Genomic DNA, 17,918 nt, shown 5'->3' on the forward strand with positions numbered 1-17,918 from the left:
CTCAGAAATGGTTTCAGGAAACATTATCCGTGGTCTGTACTGAATATCTCACTATGCAGATTTAAACTTGTGATCTGGATTAAAGAGGTAATCTACATATGTAAAACCAAAATGTTTGAAATGTTATGCATAGGAATTGATTCAGGTATTAATAAAGACATGCTTGTTTTTTACTTGACAAGAGATTATGCAAGGTGGTGAATATTAGAGATAAGTAATAAGGTTTAATTTACGATAGAAGGTGGATGTTACAGGTTAATTTGAGCCTATATGTTTGTAAGGTGATAACTACAGGGAAATTAAGTTGATCAGTCACACCATGAAGTTATGGGAAAAAGTAGTGGAAGCCAGGCTGAAAGAAGAGGTGACTATCTGTGAGCAACAGTATGGTTGATGGAGAAGTATAGAGAAGGTCAGAAAGAGTTGCATTGTGTGTTTGTGGGGTGCAGAGAGAAGTTGTGGTATTGTATAAGGAAGTCAGGTGTGTCAGAGAAGTTTGTGAGGACATGTATTAGGACAGTGTGACAGCAGTGAAGTGTGCAGTGGGATCGACAGACTGGTTCAAGGTGGAGGTTGGACTGCAACAAGTATCGGCTCTGAGCCCTTTCCTGTTTGCAGTGGTGATGGACAGGTTGACAGACGAGGTCAGACAGGAGTCTCCCTGCACTATGATGTTTGCGGATGATATTGTTTTTTGTCATGAGAGTAGAGAGCAGGTTGAGAAGAGCCTTGAGGGGTGAAGGTATGTGCTGGAGAGAAGGGGAATGAAAGTCAGTAGGAGTAAAACAGAGTACATGTGTGTGAATGAGAGGGAGGGCAGTGGAGTGGTGCGGCTGCAGGGAGAAGAGGTGGCGAAGGTGGAGGACTTCAGGTACCTGGGGTCAACAGTGCAAAGTAATAGGGAGTGTGATAGAAAAGTAAAGAAAAGAGTGCAGGCAGGGTGGAGTGGGTGGAGAAGAGTGACAGGAGTGATTTGTGATAAAAGGGTATCTACAAGAGTGAAAGGGAAAGTTTATAGGACTGTGATGAGACCTGCAATGTTGTATGGTTTAGAGACAGTGGCATTGAGTAAAAGACAGGAGGTGGAGCTGGAGGTAGCAGAGCTGGAGATGTTGAGGTTTTTGTTGGGAGTGACGAGGATGGACAGGATTAGACAGGACAAGGCGTATATCAGTAAGAGAATGCTGAGGATGGAGCCACCAGGAAAGAAGAAAAGAGGAAGACCAGAGAGGAGGTTTATCATGCAGGTAGTTGGTTTGAAAGAGGCAGATGTAGAGGACGGTGGGTATGGAGACAGATTAGGGGCCGCTGTGGCGACCCCTAATGGGAGAAGCCGTAAAAAGAAGATGTTTGTAGGGGGGATCAGTGTTACTAACTCTGCTTGCAAGCTTTACAACAACCTCATTTATTTTAAGGAAATATAAACTACTATTTTACTGATAACAGCATCCTTAGCATCCCAGCAGCGTTATAAAATATGTATGTATATATGTATGTATTACATTTATAAATAGTGATATTTTTACAGTAGGCATTATCATCTGCAAAATATGGTTGCAAATCATTTGCCAAGGCTTTATTCTCTGACCTAAGATCATTTTTAGGAATTGTTTGGATATTATTAGCATATTATATAATAAAATGAATTGCATTATTAAACATTATTTGGATTCCAATAATGATAGTTTATAGATAGATTAGTGATTTCTTTTTTAAATGTATTTATGTATTTTTTTTTTTTTTTTACAATTTGTCCCTTAAACATTATTTATATTTTATTTATATTTATATTTGAAGACCCACCTATAGGCAGTTGCTGTACTGTACACTTCAACAGTCTTATAGTATTGAATTGTGATGTATTATTCATTACTGGAAGTGAATGAGATGAGTGTCTCCAGTATTTTTTTTTTCATAGATTGATTGCTAATGACAAACAGCACATGTATTATTATGCAACGCAAGTTGTTAGCTATTCCAAACCATGCTAGCAATATGGTACCAGACATCCAGTTTAAACAAAGCAGGATAAAAAACAGATTACCTCTGGATCATGTCTTGACTCTGGAGCTGAAAATGTGCTTCACTTTGTAATGGTCCATCTTTTGTTAATCAGTTTTAAAACTAAACAATTACTGTTTACAATTACAATTTCTGTACTTTTCTCTCACATGTTCAAACTTGGTCCACTTGATTTACATTTATAATTAAGGCATTTCGTAGATGCCTTTATCCAGATCGATGTATAAAAATGTTTTGAAGTCCTTATCAATAATAAATCAACACTGGTTTACTGGGATGCAACAGGTTCACTTGATAAAAACCTCCCCTCAACAAATTAATATTTTCATCAATTATTAAAATGATAATATTATTTTGTCTGTGTAACATAAAACTCGAAATATATAGTATATATAGGTGATGTACTTCTTTATTCAGTATTTGACCTTCCTGAGCAAATAAATTTACCTTTTTATCTGCCCTAATATGGGCAATATTTCCAAGCAATCTGCCATTCAAGGTAAGAAGATAGAAAACATGAGTACAAAACTAGCAAAGTTATTAAAAATTATACAAAAAAATATAATCGTAGACAATCATTTGTTACATCATTATTGTATGTCATTGCAATGGTAAGAGTTTGTATCAAACTACTTAATGTTACCAACATTAATAAGAAGCCATCAAAGCCATTGTCACTGGCAGTTATTCAATGTACCTGATAATGTTGTTAATAGTTTGAGCACACATGCTTGTATTTCCTAATATACAGATTGCTTTTAAAAGGTGCTTGATATTGGAACAGTTATATAGAAAATGTTATTTGAAGTATAATGTCCTCTCTAAAAGAAACATGTTGGTTTCAATTGTTGCGTTTGGTAAAAGTTCTTTTTTTTTTTTTGGACCTATAATTCAGAAAGGCTGGGTGTGGTAGGAATTGATAACTGGCACTCAGAATGTCCTCTGTTACCATTTCCCAGGGATAGGGACGCCACACTCATACCAGCCCACAAACTGATGAGGCGTACGCCTGCCTATGGGCCCAAAATTTACAGGCTCTTGTCTGTATGAGCGATAGTAACCTGAAATACAGAAAAAGTAACATGGTTAGAGTTCCTAATGAAAAATAAGCAGCAATGCCAAAATGAAGCACTGAGACCAGTGCTTTTTGAGACTACTTGGATTTGTACCTTGAGCTGGGGGTAGGTAGGTTGAAAGAGTTTGTGGGCCTGTTCTTCCATCCAAATGTGAGTCTACAAACTGACAGTGGTCTTCTCCGTTGCCAAAAGAATCAGCAATACTGTAGAACGTTTCTGAAAATGTAAGGGAGAGAGTGAGTGCCTAACCTGAAAGTCAAAACTCTTGCAAGCTGTAGTTGGTGGACACACGTTACACATTATGTACAATACAGGCATTTGAATTTCAACAAGATTAGAAAAAGTACAAATGTACAAATTGGACTAGAGCAGGAGTTTCAAATTTAAAATCATGATGGGTCACAAACTAAAGATTTTTTGTCTTGTTTTTAACTATGCATATGCTTGTAAAATGTTTAGAAATACATAACATTAAGTATCAGATTTAAAAAGAATTACGACAGGCTTATGTCTAATGTCCTTGTTCTCAGTCTCTTTTAGCACTATCAACACACATCTATACTTATATACATAAAAGTTTTGTATATAACTGACCCAAACATAAAATGAATGCATCTCTTAGGCTTCCAGGTGCTATATGATAAACAGTTTTAAACAATCAGAAAGATCTTTCATATTTATTTTTTATGGAAAAAGCCAACTAGCTACACTTTACACTTTTTTTCCACAATCACTAAAATTAGTAAACTAAAAACCTTTTATGTTCAGCGTAAGGGTTGCAAATGTATTTTATGTCAGTATTTATTAATATAGTGAAGTTACAAAGAAATTAATACCTACAGCTTACATTACAAATGCATGCCATCACTGCTTATATGCTATCTGTCTGTATAAATAAAATGAGACTGAATAAAATGAGACAACAGGGCTTAAATATATAATTAATGCAAGGTAAATCTGAAACACTGGTGTAGCAAAGATGTAAAAATATGCAAATAAAACAATCTTTAATAGTACCTTTAAGTCCATCTCCCATAAAGATCTTGTAGCGCAGTGAGTTACACAGGACCACACCCACAAACTTCCTGTACCAGGTACGCTTGACAAATTGACTTCCTTTACAGGAACTATGGGTAGGGTTGAACCTAAAGGAAAATGGAATCCAAATAGGCTCGCCACCTGGGAAAACAGAAATAATGTGTTTGACAAATTTATTAGAGACTAGTTGAATCGTTTTGAGTGAATATGATTATCTCTGTGCTTAAAATAGCATTCTATTATAAGTCCATCGAGTGCAGTTGCTGTGTAATAGGTGTCTTGTACCTGGAGGTCTCTCTATGAGAAGAGGGTCATCTGTGGAAAAAAAAACAGCATTTTGCTTAGATGTTTAGATAACGCTAAAATATTTTCCATTTACAAAAAAGATATGTTAAAAATAAGTTAATTAATAAAAAATAAAGCTGTCCCTAAACTAGGGTGCTTCCTGACCTGATTCTGTAACATATGTTAAAGTTTCGCTGATTGGCCCCAGACCAAAAACATTCTTTGCTTGAACTCTGAAGTAATACCTAAAGACACAAAGAAACATGTTTAAATATATTACTTTTATTTACTATTTCAAAAAAACAAAAATTTACAAATTTTAATAGAATTATTTCAATTTATTTTATTATTATTAGTTTTTTGTTGCTGCAGCAGGTAACAATTATTGTCATACAGCTCAATGGACCCAGGTTTGATCCTGAGCTCAGCTTACCATCTGTGAGGCATTTCACATTTTGTTCCTGTGTTTGTGCCAGACTATTTGGTTTCCTCTATATCTCCAGTATCCGTTTGACAGCTCTACAGGTGACTCTGAATTGCCCTGGTATAAGTACTTTACTTCATTATTTATTTTTTGTCTTTCACTCGTTACATTTTTAAACAAATATCTGTACTTTCTACTTCTTACATATTCAAAACATGCTCGTTACTTTAGTTTTCATCTATTTTTTGACATGATCGATATTTTTTCTTCTCACGTTTTTAGCCCATCAACATATTTTTTGTAATTGCGCCGCTTTTTCAACCTACCACTGGTGTATCATTTCCTGCCTCTCACACACCACAAACGTAGGCTAGCCAGCGAAACTAACAACGAGCAAAGCAGAAGGCAACAAGGAGTATGGGGTTAACATGGATGAGACAGAGGGAGTCAGTGATGTAAACATGAGTGAGAACTGAGACATTATTGATCACCTGATTATTTTCTTCTTTGCTTTGCTTGTGTTCTATATACTGGTTGTTTAGCCTGGATACATTCGTTAGGTAAATTAAAATTATTTTGTATTAATATATTAATATGATCTGATGTCCAGTTACCAGCATGACACTAATACAGGTAGTAGTAATGGCTACTTTTTACTTAAGTACATGTCAGAGCCCAAACTTATTAACTTTAACTTTAGTGAAAAAGTGTAGTCAGTATCTAAAGTTTTTACCGGAGTCTTTTAAAACATGAGTATCTGTACTTCTACTTGAGTGAAGGATGGCAGTCATATGAGTTTAAAGAGAACAATATCTGAACAGAGGAGCAAGAAGGAGCAAGAAAAAAAAGGGAAAAAACAGACATTTATGATGCACAGTGAAAGAAGAATGAGAGAATGAAGCCTTTTACAGTGTCTAATATGTGTATGTGTGTGTGTGTGTGTGTGTGTGTGTGTGTGTGTGTGTGTGTGTGTGTGTGTGTATATGTGTGTGTGTGTGTGTGTGTGTGTGTGTGTGTGTGTGTGTGTGTGTGTGCGCGCATGCAGAAGGTCACTTCACGCTTCGCCTCTTTTTATTTGAGACTCTTTTAATGACATAATATCTGTTTGGCTGGATCAGATTAGAGAAGCTATGTGGAAACTCTGACCAAAATAAAGAGCGAATTACAGGGACAATTCCAAACATCTTAGGATATGGAGACAAGGGGAAGTGTGTGCAATTGTGACTGTGTATTTTATCCCATTCCCTTGACATTAAGTGAGTAGTAAATTAAATATTTAGAAAGTTGCAGTCATATTTTCTACAAATATTTGTGTCCTTGAGTCAACGGTTTTGTATGTTTTATTTTTAAAGGTGGCAATTGCTCTTGTCAGTCATATTGTTTCAAGGACAGACTAAGAAAACAGAACCCTAACCCCATATACACACACACACACACACAAAATCTAGAAAAACAATCTTCATTTCTACATTCCAATCGTGTGAACTATCTACATTCTGACATCTGTAATGACTGTCTGCAAGCACATCATTTGAAAAACAGTCACCAGATCAGACAACTGCCGTCGGCTGATCATCTTAAGACTCAAGTACCTGCTTTTTATGTGCGCAAGGAGCTTAATGTAAAGGAATGTGATGCACACACATACACTGGTGATGATGGCCAGATCTGGTAGCTCCACATTTGTGAGAAATGTCCAGGCAGTCCAAAAACATATTTTAGGTTTACTGCAACCATGACTACAGAGCATGTCAATAGCCAATGTAAAAATCTGAATTTGCCAGTGTGTTTTTGTCTGTTATAAGGTTCATAAGAGAGACACAAGTCACAGATCTATTAGCACAATGTGTCTGAGGAGTGTAAAGGCTGTTCTAATGAAACTGCCAAGAACTCACGAATGGACATATGCTCCATATTAGCCACTTTATGCAACATAAAATGGCAATAATCTTTAGCTCATTTGAAACGAATTACACATGTAATCTTGTTCCTTTTGAAATACTTAGTAAACTGAATGCTGTCTCTGTTGGATCATGGATGAAGAGAGAGAAATATTGGGAGTGGGTGTTGAAACATACATAATTTTGCCCATTACATAATAAGACTTTTTGAATAAATCCATTCAATGTATGCTTTAGTAAGGATCTAGATATAGCTTTTGGTCTGAGAATGAGTCATATTTTTCCACTAGGGTGTAATGCTGATTTAAATGATGACTTACAGAACTTAAGCCGTTCTGTACCACTGGTATATACTAGTGTGCCAGTATATGTGAAGTAAATCTTGCAATGCACAAATCCACCTTTCGTTTAACACGATGGTTAATGATCTGTGCTGAAAACTTTTTTAAAAACTCGCCTGTTTCTTAGCAACTGCTATGTTCTGTCATGATTTATGACCTTTAAACAAAAACAACCACCCCAGGGCACAAATCAAAATAGTTTATATTTGCATGGAAAAAGATGATGTTTAAACTGAGGTCTGATATTAGAATTATAGGTTCGATGTGCCATAGGATGACATCAGCTCCTTCTTAGTGTTGATAGAAGTGAGATCAGAAACTTGAATTCTGCTCTTATTCTGTGTCATGCTTAGTGACTTATGGGATATTTGTTTGGTTTAAAAGTGCTTCACATGAAAACGGTACATATTAACACAAATATATTTATGCTAAGGCACATTCAATTATGTTGGTCAACCCAGCCATTAGCGTTGCACAAGCCAGTGCACTCTTCCCAAGCCTGGATACATAGGGAGGGTTGAGTTAGGAAGTGTAAAACATACCAAATTAAATATGCGGATCACAAGCCCAAATTACATACCGGATCGGTCAAGGCCTGGGTTACCAATGACCGCTACAGGTATTGTTAACCAACAAGGTACAGGTGGAAATTGGGTTACTGTTGTGTCAGAGAAGTATGTAAGGCTGGTATGTATGAAGACAGTGTAAAAGCAGTGAAGTGTGCAGTAGGAATGTCAGACTGGCTCAAGGTGGAGGAGGGACTGAATCAAGGATCGGCTCTGAGACCTTTCCTGGTTGCAGTGATGATGGACAGGTTGACAGATGAGATCAGACTATGGACTATGATGTTTGCAGATGATATTGTTTTTTGTGGTGAGAGTAGTGAGCAGGTTGACAAGACCCTGGAGAGGTGGAGGTACGCACTGGAGAGAGGGGAAATTCAAGTCAGTAGGAGAAAGACAGAGTATATGTGTGTAAATGAGAGGGAGGGCAGTGGACTGGTGCGGTTGCAGGGAGAAGAGGTGGAGCAGGTGAAGGAGTTCAGGTACCTAGGGTCAACAGTGTAAAATAATAGGAAGTGTGTTAGAGAAGTATAGAAAAGAGTGCAGGCAGGCTGGACTGGGTGGAGAAAAGTGTCAGAAGTGATTTGTGATAAAAGAGTGTCTGCAAAAGTGAAAGGGAAAGTTTATAGGACTGTGGTGAAACCTGCCATTTTGTCTGGTTCAGAGACAGTGGCATTGAGTAAAAGACAGGAGTTGGAGCTGGAGTTAGCGGAGCTGAAGATGTTGAGGTTTTCGTTGGGTGTGACGACGATGGACAGGATTAGAAACATGCTTATTAAAGGGACAGCGCATGTAGGATATTTTGAAGACAAGGTGAGGGAGGGGTGATTGAGATGGTTTGGACATGTGCAGAGGAGAGACATGGGGTATATCAGTATTCTCCTGCTGAGGATGGAGCCATCAGGAAAGAGGAACAGGTGACATACAGGTGGTTAATTTAAAAGAGGCAGATGTAGAAGACAGAGTAGTGTGGAGCGAGATGATCCTCTGTGGCGACCCCTAATGGGAGCAGCCGAAAGAAGAAGATGGCATTTAATAATGTAGGTCACTAATACATTTACAAAAAATCTGTGAGCTTGTGAATCATAAATTCTGTTTTCTAAAAAGAATTTCTTTTTTTTTTTACACTGTTATTGATCTGGCTTCTTAATGTTATTAAATGCAAACAAACATATTCCACCAGTTAAGGCTATGTCCACTTTAATCCAAATAGATCTAAAACTGCTTTTTCTATATTTTATTTTAAAATGCTTTCCATCTACATTGGCACCTTCAAGCATTTTCCCCAAAATTGCTCATCTTCACTGAAACATCTTAAAACCCTTACATCACCTTCCTGCACATACGGAAAAAAACTGAAAAAGTTTTGGCCTGCAGCATTTCCATTACACATTTATCCTTTCTGTTTCACTGAATTTATTGCAGGTTTTACCAAATGACACTGATCATACACAATGCAATTAATCTGGGGAGCAGGAGCAACAATTGAAGTACATCATCCACCAACTTGCTTGTTTACAGTTAAGTGGGACACATAAACACGTTACATGACCAAAAATACAGCATAGCTTTTGAAACTATTCGGAGCTTTAAATGTCATGTGCCAAACTCTGTAATTGAATAGACTTTGTACTCACACTTACAGACTAGCTGATATAGATTAAAGGAGATAAGTGATATGCTCTGACGTTTCTGGTTAGGAAAACTAACGAAAACTACTTCAAGCGATGTTTCAGGTTCTTTAGCAGGGCAGCTAGTCTAATCTAGAGTTTATAAAAGCATGCAATAGTTTCTCAGTCTATAGTTTCTCTTGTAGGTATGATAAACCAGCATCTAAAATTTCACAAAAGACCTTTTCTGCATAGTTCTTCAGCTATTTGGGGGCCAAACCGACAAATCTAACTGTAATTAGTATAGAAGCGAAAGCCTGTATGTTTGCGAATTGCTTGTACAAGATGTTGGATGTATGTAAACAGAAAATATGGCACTTAAAAATATTATATGTATTCTTTCAGGCTCAGTTTATGCTAACTAATTGGTAACAGTCTTTTATGTAGGATCGAAACCAGAGTAGAATTTCAATGTGTACCCCGACTGGGCATTTTAAGGCTTTCCTTTTAAATATTTCCATTAAATGATTGGAGGCATGACTTAGCTGAGAATGCTAGCTTTACAAATGACTGTAAATGCTAACGTAATTATACTTCCAATCAGAATTTAAATAGCCTATGAAAAAAGTTTCCACAGACATATATCTGATTGACTGGAATTCAGTCATATCTTTACACTTACATTCTGTTCAAACTGCATTTTTTTTTATACCATGGATTTGCATCTTTAATTGGGTTTCAGATGCTTTTGCCCCTGTTAGCATGCTCGATAGATTGCATAAAAACAAAGAAGGAGAAAGAAAGATTTTCAGTTTAAAAAAATCAACAGGTCTGTCTTAGGGTACAGAGTGTAGGAGGAAACTCAGCGAAGCATCAGGTGACAAGTTGACAAAACAAAATAGATGAAATTCTAAGAAGGAGCATGTGATAAGTTCCAGCAGCTTTCTGCCTGTAGTGAAACAACCTCTGCTGAACAGCAGCTAATGAACCACTGAGATTTCTTTTAACCCTGCAGTGAAATAGACACTAAACTGCCAATGTCAAAGATATATTAAAAAAAGTTTGAGAGGAGACATAATTAAAAAGACTTATTACATATAATAAAATAATGTAGAAATAAAAAATTAAACCTCAATATATTTATAATACAATCAGTTATTTCTCAGAATTTTTGTGTCGCTAGAGTATTTCTCACACACACACACACACACACACACACACACACACACACACACACACACACACACTATTCTAGTGTTTACTATTTTAGATAGTATTTAAATTTTGAGAAAAACAAGGTTGTACAGAACAGACTTTTGCATTGTGTTTAGCAAGGGGAGGTTTCTCTATGAAGTAACAATAAAAATAGCACTATGACAATGAAACTACCAGTTGCATGACAAAGGCACATTCATTTTGCCCCTGCATAGAGACACGGCATAAATACCACAATGTATTTCACTTGACCAAAGCATTGGCCAATCTAGGTCTGGCACTCCAGTTTTGGTACTCTACATTTAAGACTTACTCTCACTGAAACCCCCCCTTACAAAAACAGAAAACTTGCTTGCAGAATGACGTATCTGTATTTACATAAGAAATATAGTTCACCTGGAGTTTGGCTTGAGGTTCTCCACAGCTAGGTGGGTTCCAGATGAGAGACTGGATGACCATCTGTTATTCAGGACATCATCATAGGAGGCACTGTGCACCATGTAACCTACAGAGAAAGCCATCAGTGATGCACAGAAGAGAACTAATTTATTACAATTATATGAATAGTTTTGAAAATGTTTTTGCTGCTACATTCTAGAAAATCATGGATAAACTGATAAACAAGCACCAATCCTTCCAAGACATTAAGCAAGTGTGTGTATGTGTGTATGCTAATACATGTACATTGAGTTTAGCATTGCAATAGTGTAGATAGAAGTTAGAGTTGCAAAAAAATAAACATAGAATAGAAGAGAGAGAGAGAGAGAGAGAGAGATAGAGAGATAGAGAGAGAGAGAGATGGTGTGGAATTAAACTATTCGGGGGAGAAGACAGACTTATGAAAACAATCTGTTTTAGCTATCATGCAGTCTCATGGATGTTTTAAATCTCTTCTCCTCTATTCAGAGAATATATTTATAGCGCACAGAGAGAATAAGTTATTAATTCTGACAAGGAAATCCAGTAATCTTAGTGACTCAAGGGGTTACCTGGTCTTATAACTCATGAAAGGAAAAGCTATGTTTATAAACTAAAAGTGAAACAACAATACTGTCCAGCCTAAAGGTACCAGCAAAACAGTACAGTGGGATCCTTTTTCACAGAGCCTTTTGTAAGAGGGTCTAAATGAGTACTTGAAACTTTAATACTTTTACACTTCTTAGAAGGGCTCTAAAGGGGGAAGACAGAGAGTTCTAGATGGTGGCGTTTATGAACTTGCATTTAAAAATGTGTGCTTATATACAGTACACTAGATTTTGTATAGATATTTACCAATCTAAAGCTTCCCAAAGATGCTCTATTTAAAAACAATTAAAGGTTCTTCCAGAGGGATAAAGAGGTGTTGTAGATTGTACATAAGAATAAAAAAGGGTAGTTAAGACTTCGTTGCATCCTAAACAAGTTCCACTCCTTCCCTGATATTAATCCCCCCCGATGTTGAGTCTGACATAGCCTTTAAGGATTCTCCCAAATGTACAAAAGATAATGATCCTAAAGGCATACAAAAAGCATTTTCACTTTCATGTAAAACAAATCCAAATTTTATTTGCGGGACAATTTAAGATTTGAGCAGAAGTGACACCTGACACCATGTCATCCTTCAACGGGCGGGCCCAGTCCAGAATAACAAATGAGTGACAGCCCTCCATGGCAATCACAGTGATGTTATGTGGCTTGTGTTTGGGCGGCTGCCTTTGGCTGGGTGTAACTCTGTCCTTCTCAATAAGATTAGCCAGCACATCCACCTGCAGGTACTCTAGAGCTTCGGTCAGGGAACAGGGAGCGCCAGGATCCTTTTGAATGTAGTTCACATATGGAGCTGAGAAAAGAAAACAAATAGGGGCTCAAGTGAAAGTCCAAAATATTTTAATGTCGCTTAGTCTAGTCATCAGCAGAACACTATATTAATGCGTTCCACATTCTGCAATAACTGGAGAAATAAAATACTTTTTCAGTTGGGGTTGGACCGCATATTCTACATTCCTGGTATAGTCGAGGTGACTGAATGAAACTTCTGACTCATTGTGGTTCTCTGGTCTGTTTTGAGGGCAAGAAGGGGCTGTTATTCGAAACTATTGTTTATTTGTTATCTGTTGTCAGTTTTGTAGCTGTTAGGTAGAATTTGTCTCTATTGCTGGCTCACTGTGGTTCTGTGATTTCTATAGCCTGACAGCTGGGAGAACCTCCAGAAATTTGATTGGGTTACAAGACACACACCTGGAGCTAATCAAATGCTCCATGAGACTTTTGCTGACCAGAACAAACATGTGCAGTTACAGACATACACACGTCACAGTGCATTGAGTTATGAGACAATAACCAAATGCCTCTGTTTCATGTGTGATAAGGAAATGTGCTTCGGAATAACTGCATTTGCTCAAAAAAAAAAACCCATAGATGTACCAGAAGGTTTAAAAAGGCCTGTTAATAGCTTTAAAGAGTGAAAATGATTGACACTTTCTTTCTGACAGTGTGTTTTAGGGTCAGCTCAGGGTACCTCAGTCTACTTGCTGAGCCATATTTGTTTTCTGTCAGTATAATCAACCATGGTCATTGTGTATTGAGTGTCCTGTTCTGTATTGTAGCAACCTCTCCATTAATCAAATTTTGCCCTTTCATAACTGTCAGGTTGTTCGAGCAGATTTCCTACACCTCATTTTTCTAGTCCACTGTTGCATATTCTAGTGTAACTTTAGTTTATAATGTTTTTGTTTTTCCCAGGGTGAGAATACCTGGCCGACTGCCATTAGTTAAAAAAAAAAAAAAAAAATATATATATATATATATATATATATATATATATATATATATATATATATATTTATTTATTTTTTTTTTTTTTCAACTCACGCAGATTTAATTTTCGATTTTTAGAGAATTCTAAGTGTTACAATATCAGTTCTTCACTGGTGCTACTGGCTCCACTGGTATCTGTGGTGTTGACATCTGTGCTTGCTCTCTCAGTCCAGCAGGCCTGAGCACCACTGTGGGACTCCTTTGTAAAACAACAAGGAGCTGGCTTATTATGTTGCTCATTTTTAGAGTGTTTCTGTATGCGTTTCCCAGACAAAGCTGTTGATGTAAAGTTGGTGCCAAGAAAAGCACATTAGAGGAGCCATGAGACACTGTGAACTTTAAGAACGTGGTTTAATGTTCAGAAAAAGAGGATCTTCAGGTCAGGGCCATTTTCTGACAAAATTTACACCTTTTTCACTGTAGGTGACCTTTTAAACTCCAAGCAACTGTGGACACTTTAGGGCCTTAAATTTATAACGTAATATTGGCTTAAACTGTGTGCATTGTTTTCCATTCAGTTACTGGAAAGAGAAAGGATTTGGAAATGTAAAGGAACCAAAGAGGTTAAAATAAATTTGGTCAAAGTAGTTGATTAACAGGCCAGTAGCTGTCATCCTCTGACTGGATATAAAGATTTTATTGACGGCTGTGTTGTCTTTTCAGCCTCTTTCCTGTAGTTACATTTTAATGAAGTCACAGCTCTGAACAAAAAAAAAAAAAAAAAACCCTTCAGAAACAGAGAAGGTAGGAAATCATTAAGTAGGAGGTCTTTGACCATTCCACCACGAGTCACATGCCTTAAGCTGGCCTCAGATCAAAAGCTTGAGCCGGGTAATGTAAATGAGCAAAGCAGACAAGCTGCTGTTATGCTAACAGCATACTTTATCTCTACAGACTGTGCTGGAGAGGAAGTATTGGCTGGAATAATGTTTACAGTAAAATCACACTACCTTTTTCTAACTTCCCGTCCTGCATTCAACATCTGTAACAGGTTCAATGTACAAAAGACTTAATCAGAAAAAGACTGCAGCTGTGAGCAGAATATTAAAATTAAAGGACACAGGCCATAAACACAGCATTGACTTTACAAATTGAAATACCAAATCCAATCCATCAATCCATCAATCTATCTATCTATCTATCCATCTATCTATCTATCTATCTATCTATCTATCTATCTATCTATCTATCTATCTATCTATCTATCCATCCATCCATCCATCCATCCATTCATCCATCCATCCATCCATCAATCTATACACACACAAGTATGTTATATACAAATGTGTAACAATATACAAATGGGGCCTGAAATATTGAAACGAAATAAAAAAAAAATATTTTTTTTAAATATTTATATATTAAACTTAAATTAAAACAACCGCCATCATTCACAGTGCTGAGTGTAACCCAATTTCATATACATTTTCTTTTCTGGAACAAAAGAATTAAAGGCTCTTTATAGGGCTAAATCTATATCCCTCCACCCCTCTGTCTCATTTTCTCTCTCAGTTTGTGAAGGTAATCATAGATATTTTGTGAACCACATTAAAGAAGCTGAGGGATCAGATGTATCAGTTACATAACTGACTAACTTAAATGAGCCACACCTAAAGAGCAAATAAAATTTAGGCAAAGACTCATATTACTTGCTGAGAGCCATATCTTATGTCATCTTATAATAAAACTAAATTAAAAAGGAACATTGAGGATTATGGTTTTAAAACTAGAAGACAGTTTTTGAGATGCATACACAAAGATAGTTTACCTGTGAAGCGTTTTTTGCCAGCAGCATCAAACTCAGAGATTGGGCTGTTGTTAAAGGTGTGGAAATCAGTAGTAGGGGCATAAATAGTAGTGGGCAGCTGAGTGGTGGTAGGAAATATGGTGGTCTCAATTGAAAACTCATCTGTAAGTTAAAGGAACAGTGACAGTGTTAACATAACAGCATAGATGAATACCTAAGTACTTATATAATTATTGTAATGTAATTGTGTTGTTTCTTTTTATCCCATTGAGGTATTTATTAAGGTCTTAACACAGGCAAAGTTCTTCCTGTTAGTCGATTTCAATTCACTGTGCTGCATCTACAGTATTCACACCTGCTTGATGATATAATGCCACACATTATGACCCAAATATATTTAGTATATAGATGTAATAGCAAGTAATTATTCTCATTTAAGAATAGAGAAGCATACACTTATAAACTGTCATTAAAACTACAGACAATTAGCAAAAATTTGCAAGTAAACAGTCAGTTCTTAATTTTAATGTGTTGGAGGCTAGAAAAATGGGAAAGAATGATAATCTGAGTAACTTTGGCAGGAGCCAAATGGTAAAAGCTACAAAACTGAGTCCCAGTTTTCCCAGTATGCAGTGCATAGTGCCTAATAAATCTGGTACGTACATAAAAGTACAACTGGTGGCACCAGAATGCACAATAGAAGCAAGCCTGTGGAAGAAGTGTAATGCTCTGGGCAGTGCCCTACAGAATAATCTTAATCCTGGCATACTATTGGATGTTACATGCACCACCATCCTACACATTTTTGAAGACCAAGTGCATTTTTTTTCCTTTTAACAAGTACCAGATACCTAGTTAACCTTCTGAGGTCTTATGGAATCCATTCTTCTATGGACTAGGGCTGTATACAATATTAGGCAGGTAGTTAAAAAAGGTATGGCTGATTGATATACAGTATACCGTAATTTCCGGACTATTAAGCGCACCCAAATATAAGTCACACCCACTGAATTATACAAAGATTTTTATTTTGAACATGAATAAGCCGCACCTGTCTATAAGCCGCATATGTCTATATGCCTACATTAAAACTTATGAACTTTATACAGGCTTTAACGAAAGACTGTTACACGGCTTGTATCTAAACAGTAGCCTACCAAGAAAGTCATTGTTCACTGTCTTCCTCCTTCATTTCACAACAATTTCTCCCTGGAGTTTTTCTTTTGGCATCGTCGTGCGTTTAAAAATCACCATCGGTGGATCTTTTCTGCCGATGCCGTGCACCTCAGAACACAGGTGAAGTGCGTTTTTTTCATGCCGGTTGTTTTCAGCGTGAAGAATGATTCGCATTTCCTGTTGACAGTCCGAGTGAGCGGCAGGTCAAATGTCAGAGGAACCTCATCCATATTTATGATGTGGTGCAGCCCGATTCAGTGGGAGCGCATCTAAATTAATATAAAGAGTTTCATTGGTTCACTTCAAACCGTTCGGCAATTTCATTGGTCTAATGTTATGGGGCTCAGTTTTTTATCATGAAGCATGTGAAATCGGGAAAAACCGAGGAAAAAATCCATAAATCAGCCGCTTCATTGTTTAATCCGCGGGGTTCAAAGCGTGGGAAAAAAGTAGCGGCTTATAGTCCGGAATCCTTATCCAAATGAATATTTGGCTTTTATTTCCTAAAAACATATTATTTAATAGTAAATTATGTGGAATGGTAAGCCAAACAGAGTTAATTTTAACTCTCCTAACATTGCCATTTCTTTGGCAATAAATGATCAGAACATCTCAACAAACATGCCTTAAGACTTTAAAAAAAATATTTTTATGTGCAGCTATAAGACCACCTCAATTTATTTGACCACTTCTTCATTAAAATATTTTTTCATATTTTAATTCCATATTAACATGGTTTTTCAATAGTATTTGGCATATGTTTAAAAGGACCAGGAGAATGTGCATAAACTTTTAAAAAGCTCACCACTTGTGTAGCAGTCCAGTATTCCATCAGCATCCATAATAGGCATGTCATTGTTATCCAGCCTAGCAAATGTTCCAGGGGGACAGGTTGGCAAAGCTTCAGTTGTAGACTCCAGAGTTGTAATTTCTGTTGTTGTTGGTTCAGCAGTGGTTGTGGTGGTAGTGGTAGTGGTGGTGGTGGTGGTGGTGGTTGTAGTTGTAGTTGTAGTTGAAGGTGTTGTGGTAGTTGTGGTTGTTGGTGTTGTAGTACTGGGTATAGGACGATCCAAGCCCACTACTGGTTTCCCTCCCACAGTGAGATACTTATCTTTGGGGTTAACCACAGGCCGACTGTCCCTACCATGACCAAACAAAGCCATACCTTCCTGGTTTACTAATGGGGTACCCTGCTCATCTAATGAAAAACAAATCATATGTTAACTATTTAACAAATGTTACAGTTAAACAAGAAGTTAAAAAATAAGAAGAAAGAAGAAATTATACCAAAAATTGTTTTTCCATCCTCTCCAATGACTACTTTCCTGGGCCGCCCTCTAGAGTCCTGCAAAACCTTTCCATCTTCATTCATTAAGACTCCTTTATCCAGATCTACAACCTAAGGGAGGGTACATTCACTGTAAATACATGAGAAAGATTAAAAAAGACACTTGGCAGGACCTAAGCCACAACATAAAGATATCCCTTAAGATAATGTTTAGACTTTCCTAAAGTTGTTTCTAAAACCTGGTTATATGTGTAATATCATTCCTTATAACGATTATTAAAGTGAACACACCCATCTGGCTCCATCGGGGCCTGTAATATATTTGACTCCATTTCCTTTTGTATTTTCATTTGATGTAGATACAATTTTGCCATTTGTAGCTGTAAGATTTGGTCGTCCATTCTTGCCTGCACAAGCAAATGAAATAAAAACACTA

At 36.9% G+C, this 17,918-nt stretch overlaps 1 protein-coding gene across 2 annotated transcripts in view; it reads right to left on the reverse strand.

Annotated features, from left to right (window-relative positions):
- Positions 1–2,413: 2,413 nt before the first annotated feature.
- Positions 2,414–17,918, reverse strand: part of fndc1 (fibronectin type III domain containing 1) — a 40,488-nt gene continuing 24,983 nt past the window's right edge. For both annotated transcript variants that reach the window (XM_046836909.1, XM_046836908.1), the window contains 11 exons: positions 17,774–17,889; positions 17,482–17,593; positions 17,000–17,392; positions 15,040–15,180; positions 12,058–12,294; positions 10,872–10,980; positions 4,587–4,666; positions 4,422–4,451; positions 4,116–4,277; positions 3,192–3,314; positions 2,414–3,083 (listed from right to left, as the gene is read on the reverse strand). In XM_046836909.1, coding sequence (XP_046692865.1) covers positions 2,968–3,083; positions 3,192–3,314; positions 4,116–4,277; positions 4,422–4,451; positions 4,587–4,666; positions 10,872–10,980; positions 12,058–12,294; positions 15,040–15,180; positions 17,000–17,392; positions 17,482–17,593; positions 17,774–17,889 — 1,619 coding nt within the window. In that variant the 3' untranslated portion in view covers positions 2,414–2,967. The remainder of the gene's footprint in view (positions 3,084–3,191; positions 3,315–4,115; positions 4,278–4,421; positions 4,452–4,586; positions 4,667–10,871; positions 10,981–12,057; positions 12,295–15,039; positions 15,181–16,999; positions 17,393–17,481; positions 17,594–17,773; positions 17,890–17,918) is intronic.

This window comes from Silurus meridionalis, chromosome 23, assembly GCF_014805685.1.
Source record: "Silurus meridionalis isolate SWU-2019-XX chromosome 23, ASM1480568v1, whole genome shotgun sequence".
Taxonomy (NCBI): Eukaryota; Metazoa; Chordata; class Actinopteri; order Siluriformes; family Siluridae; genus Silurus; species Silurus meridionalis.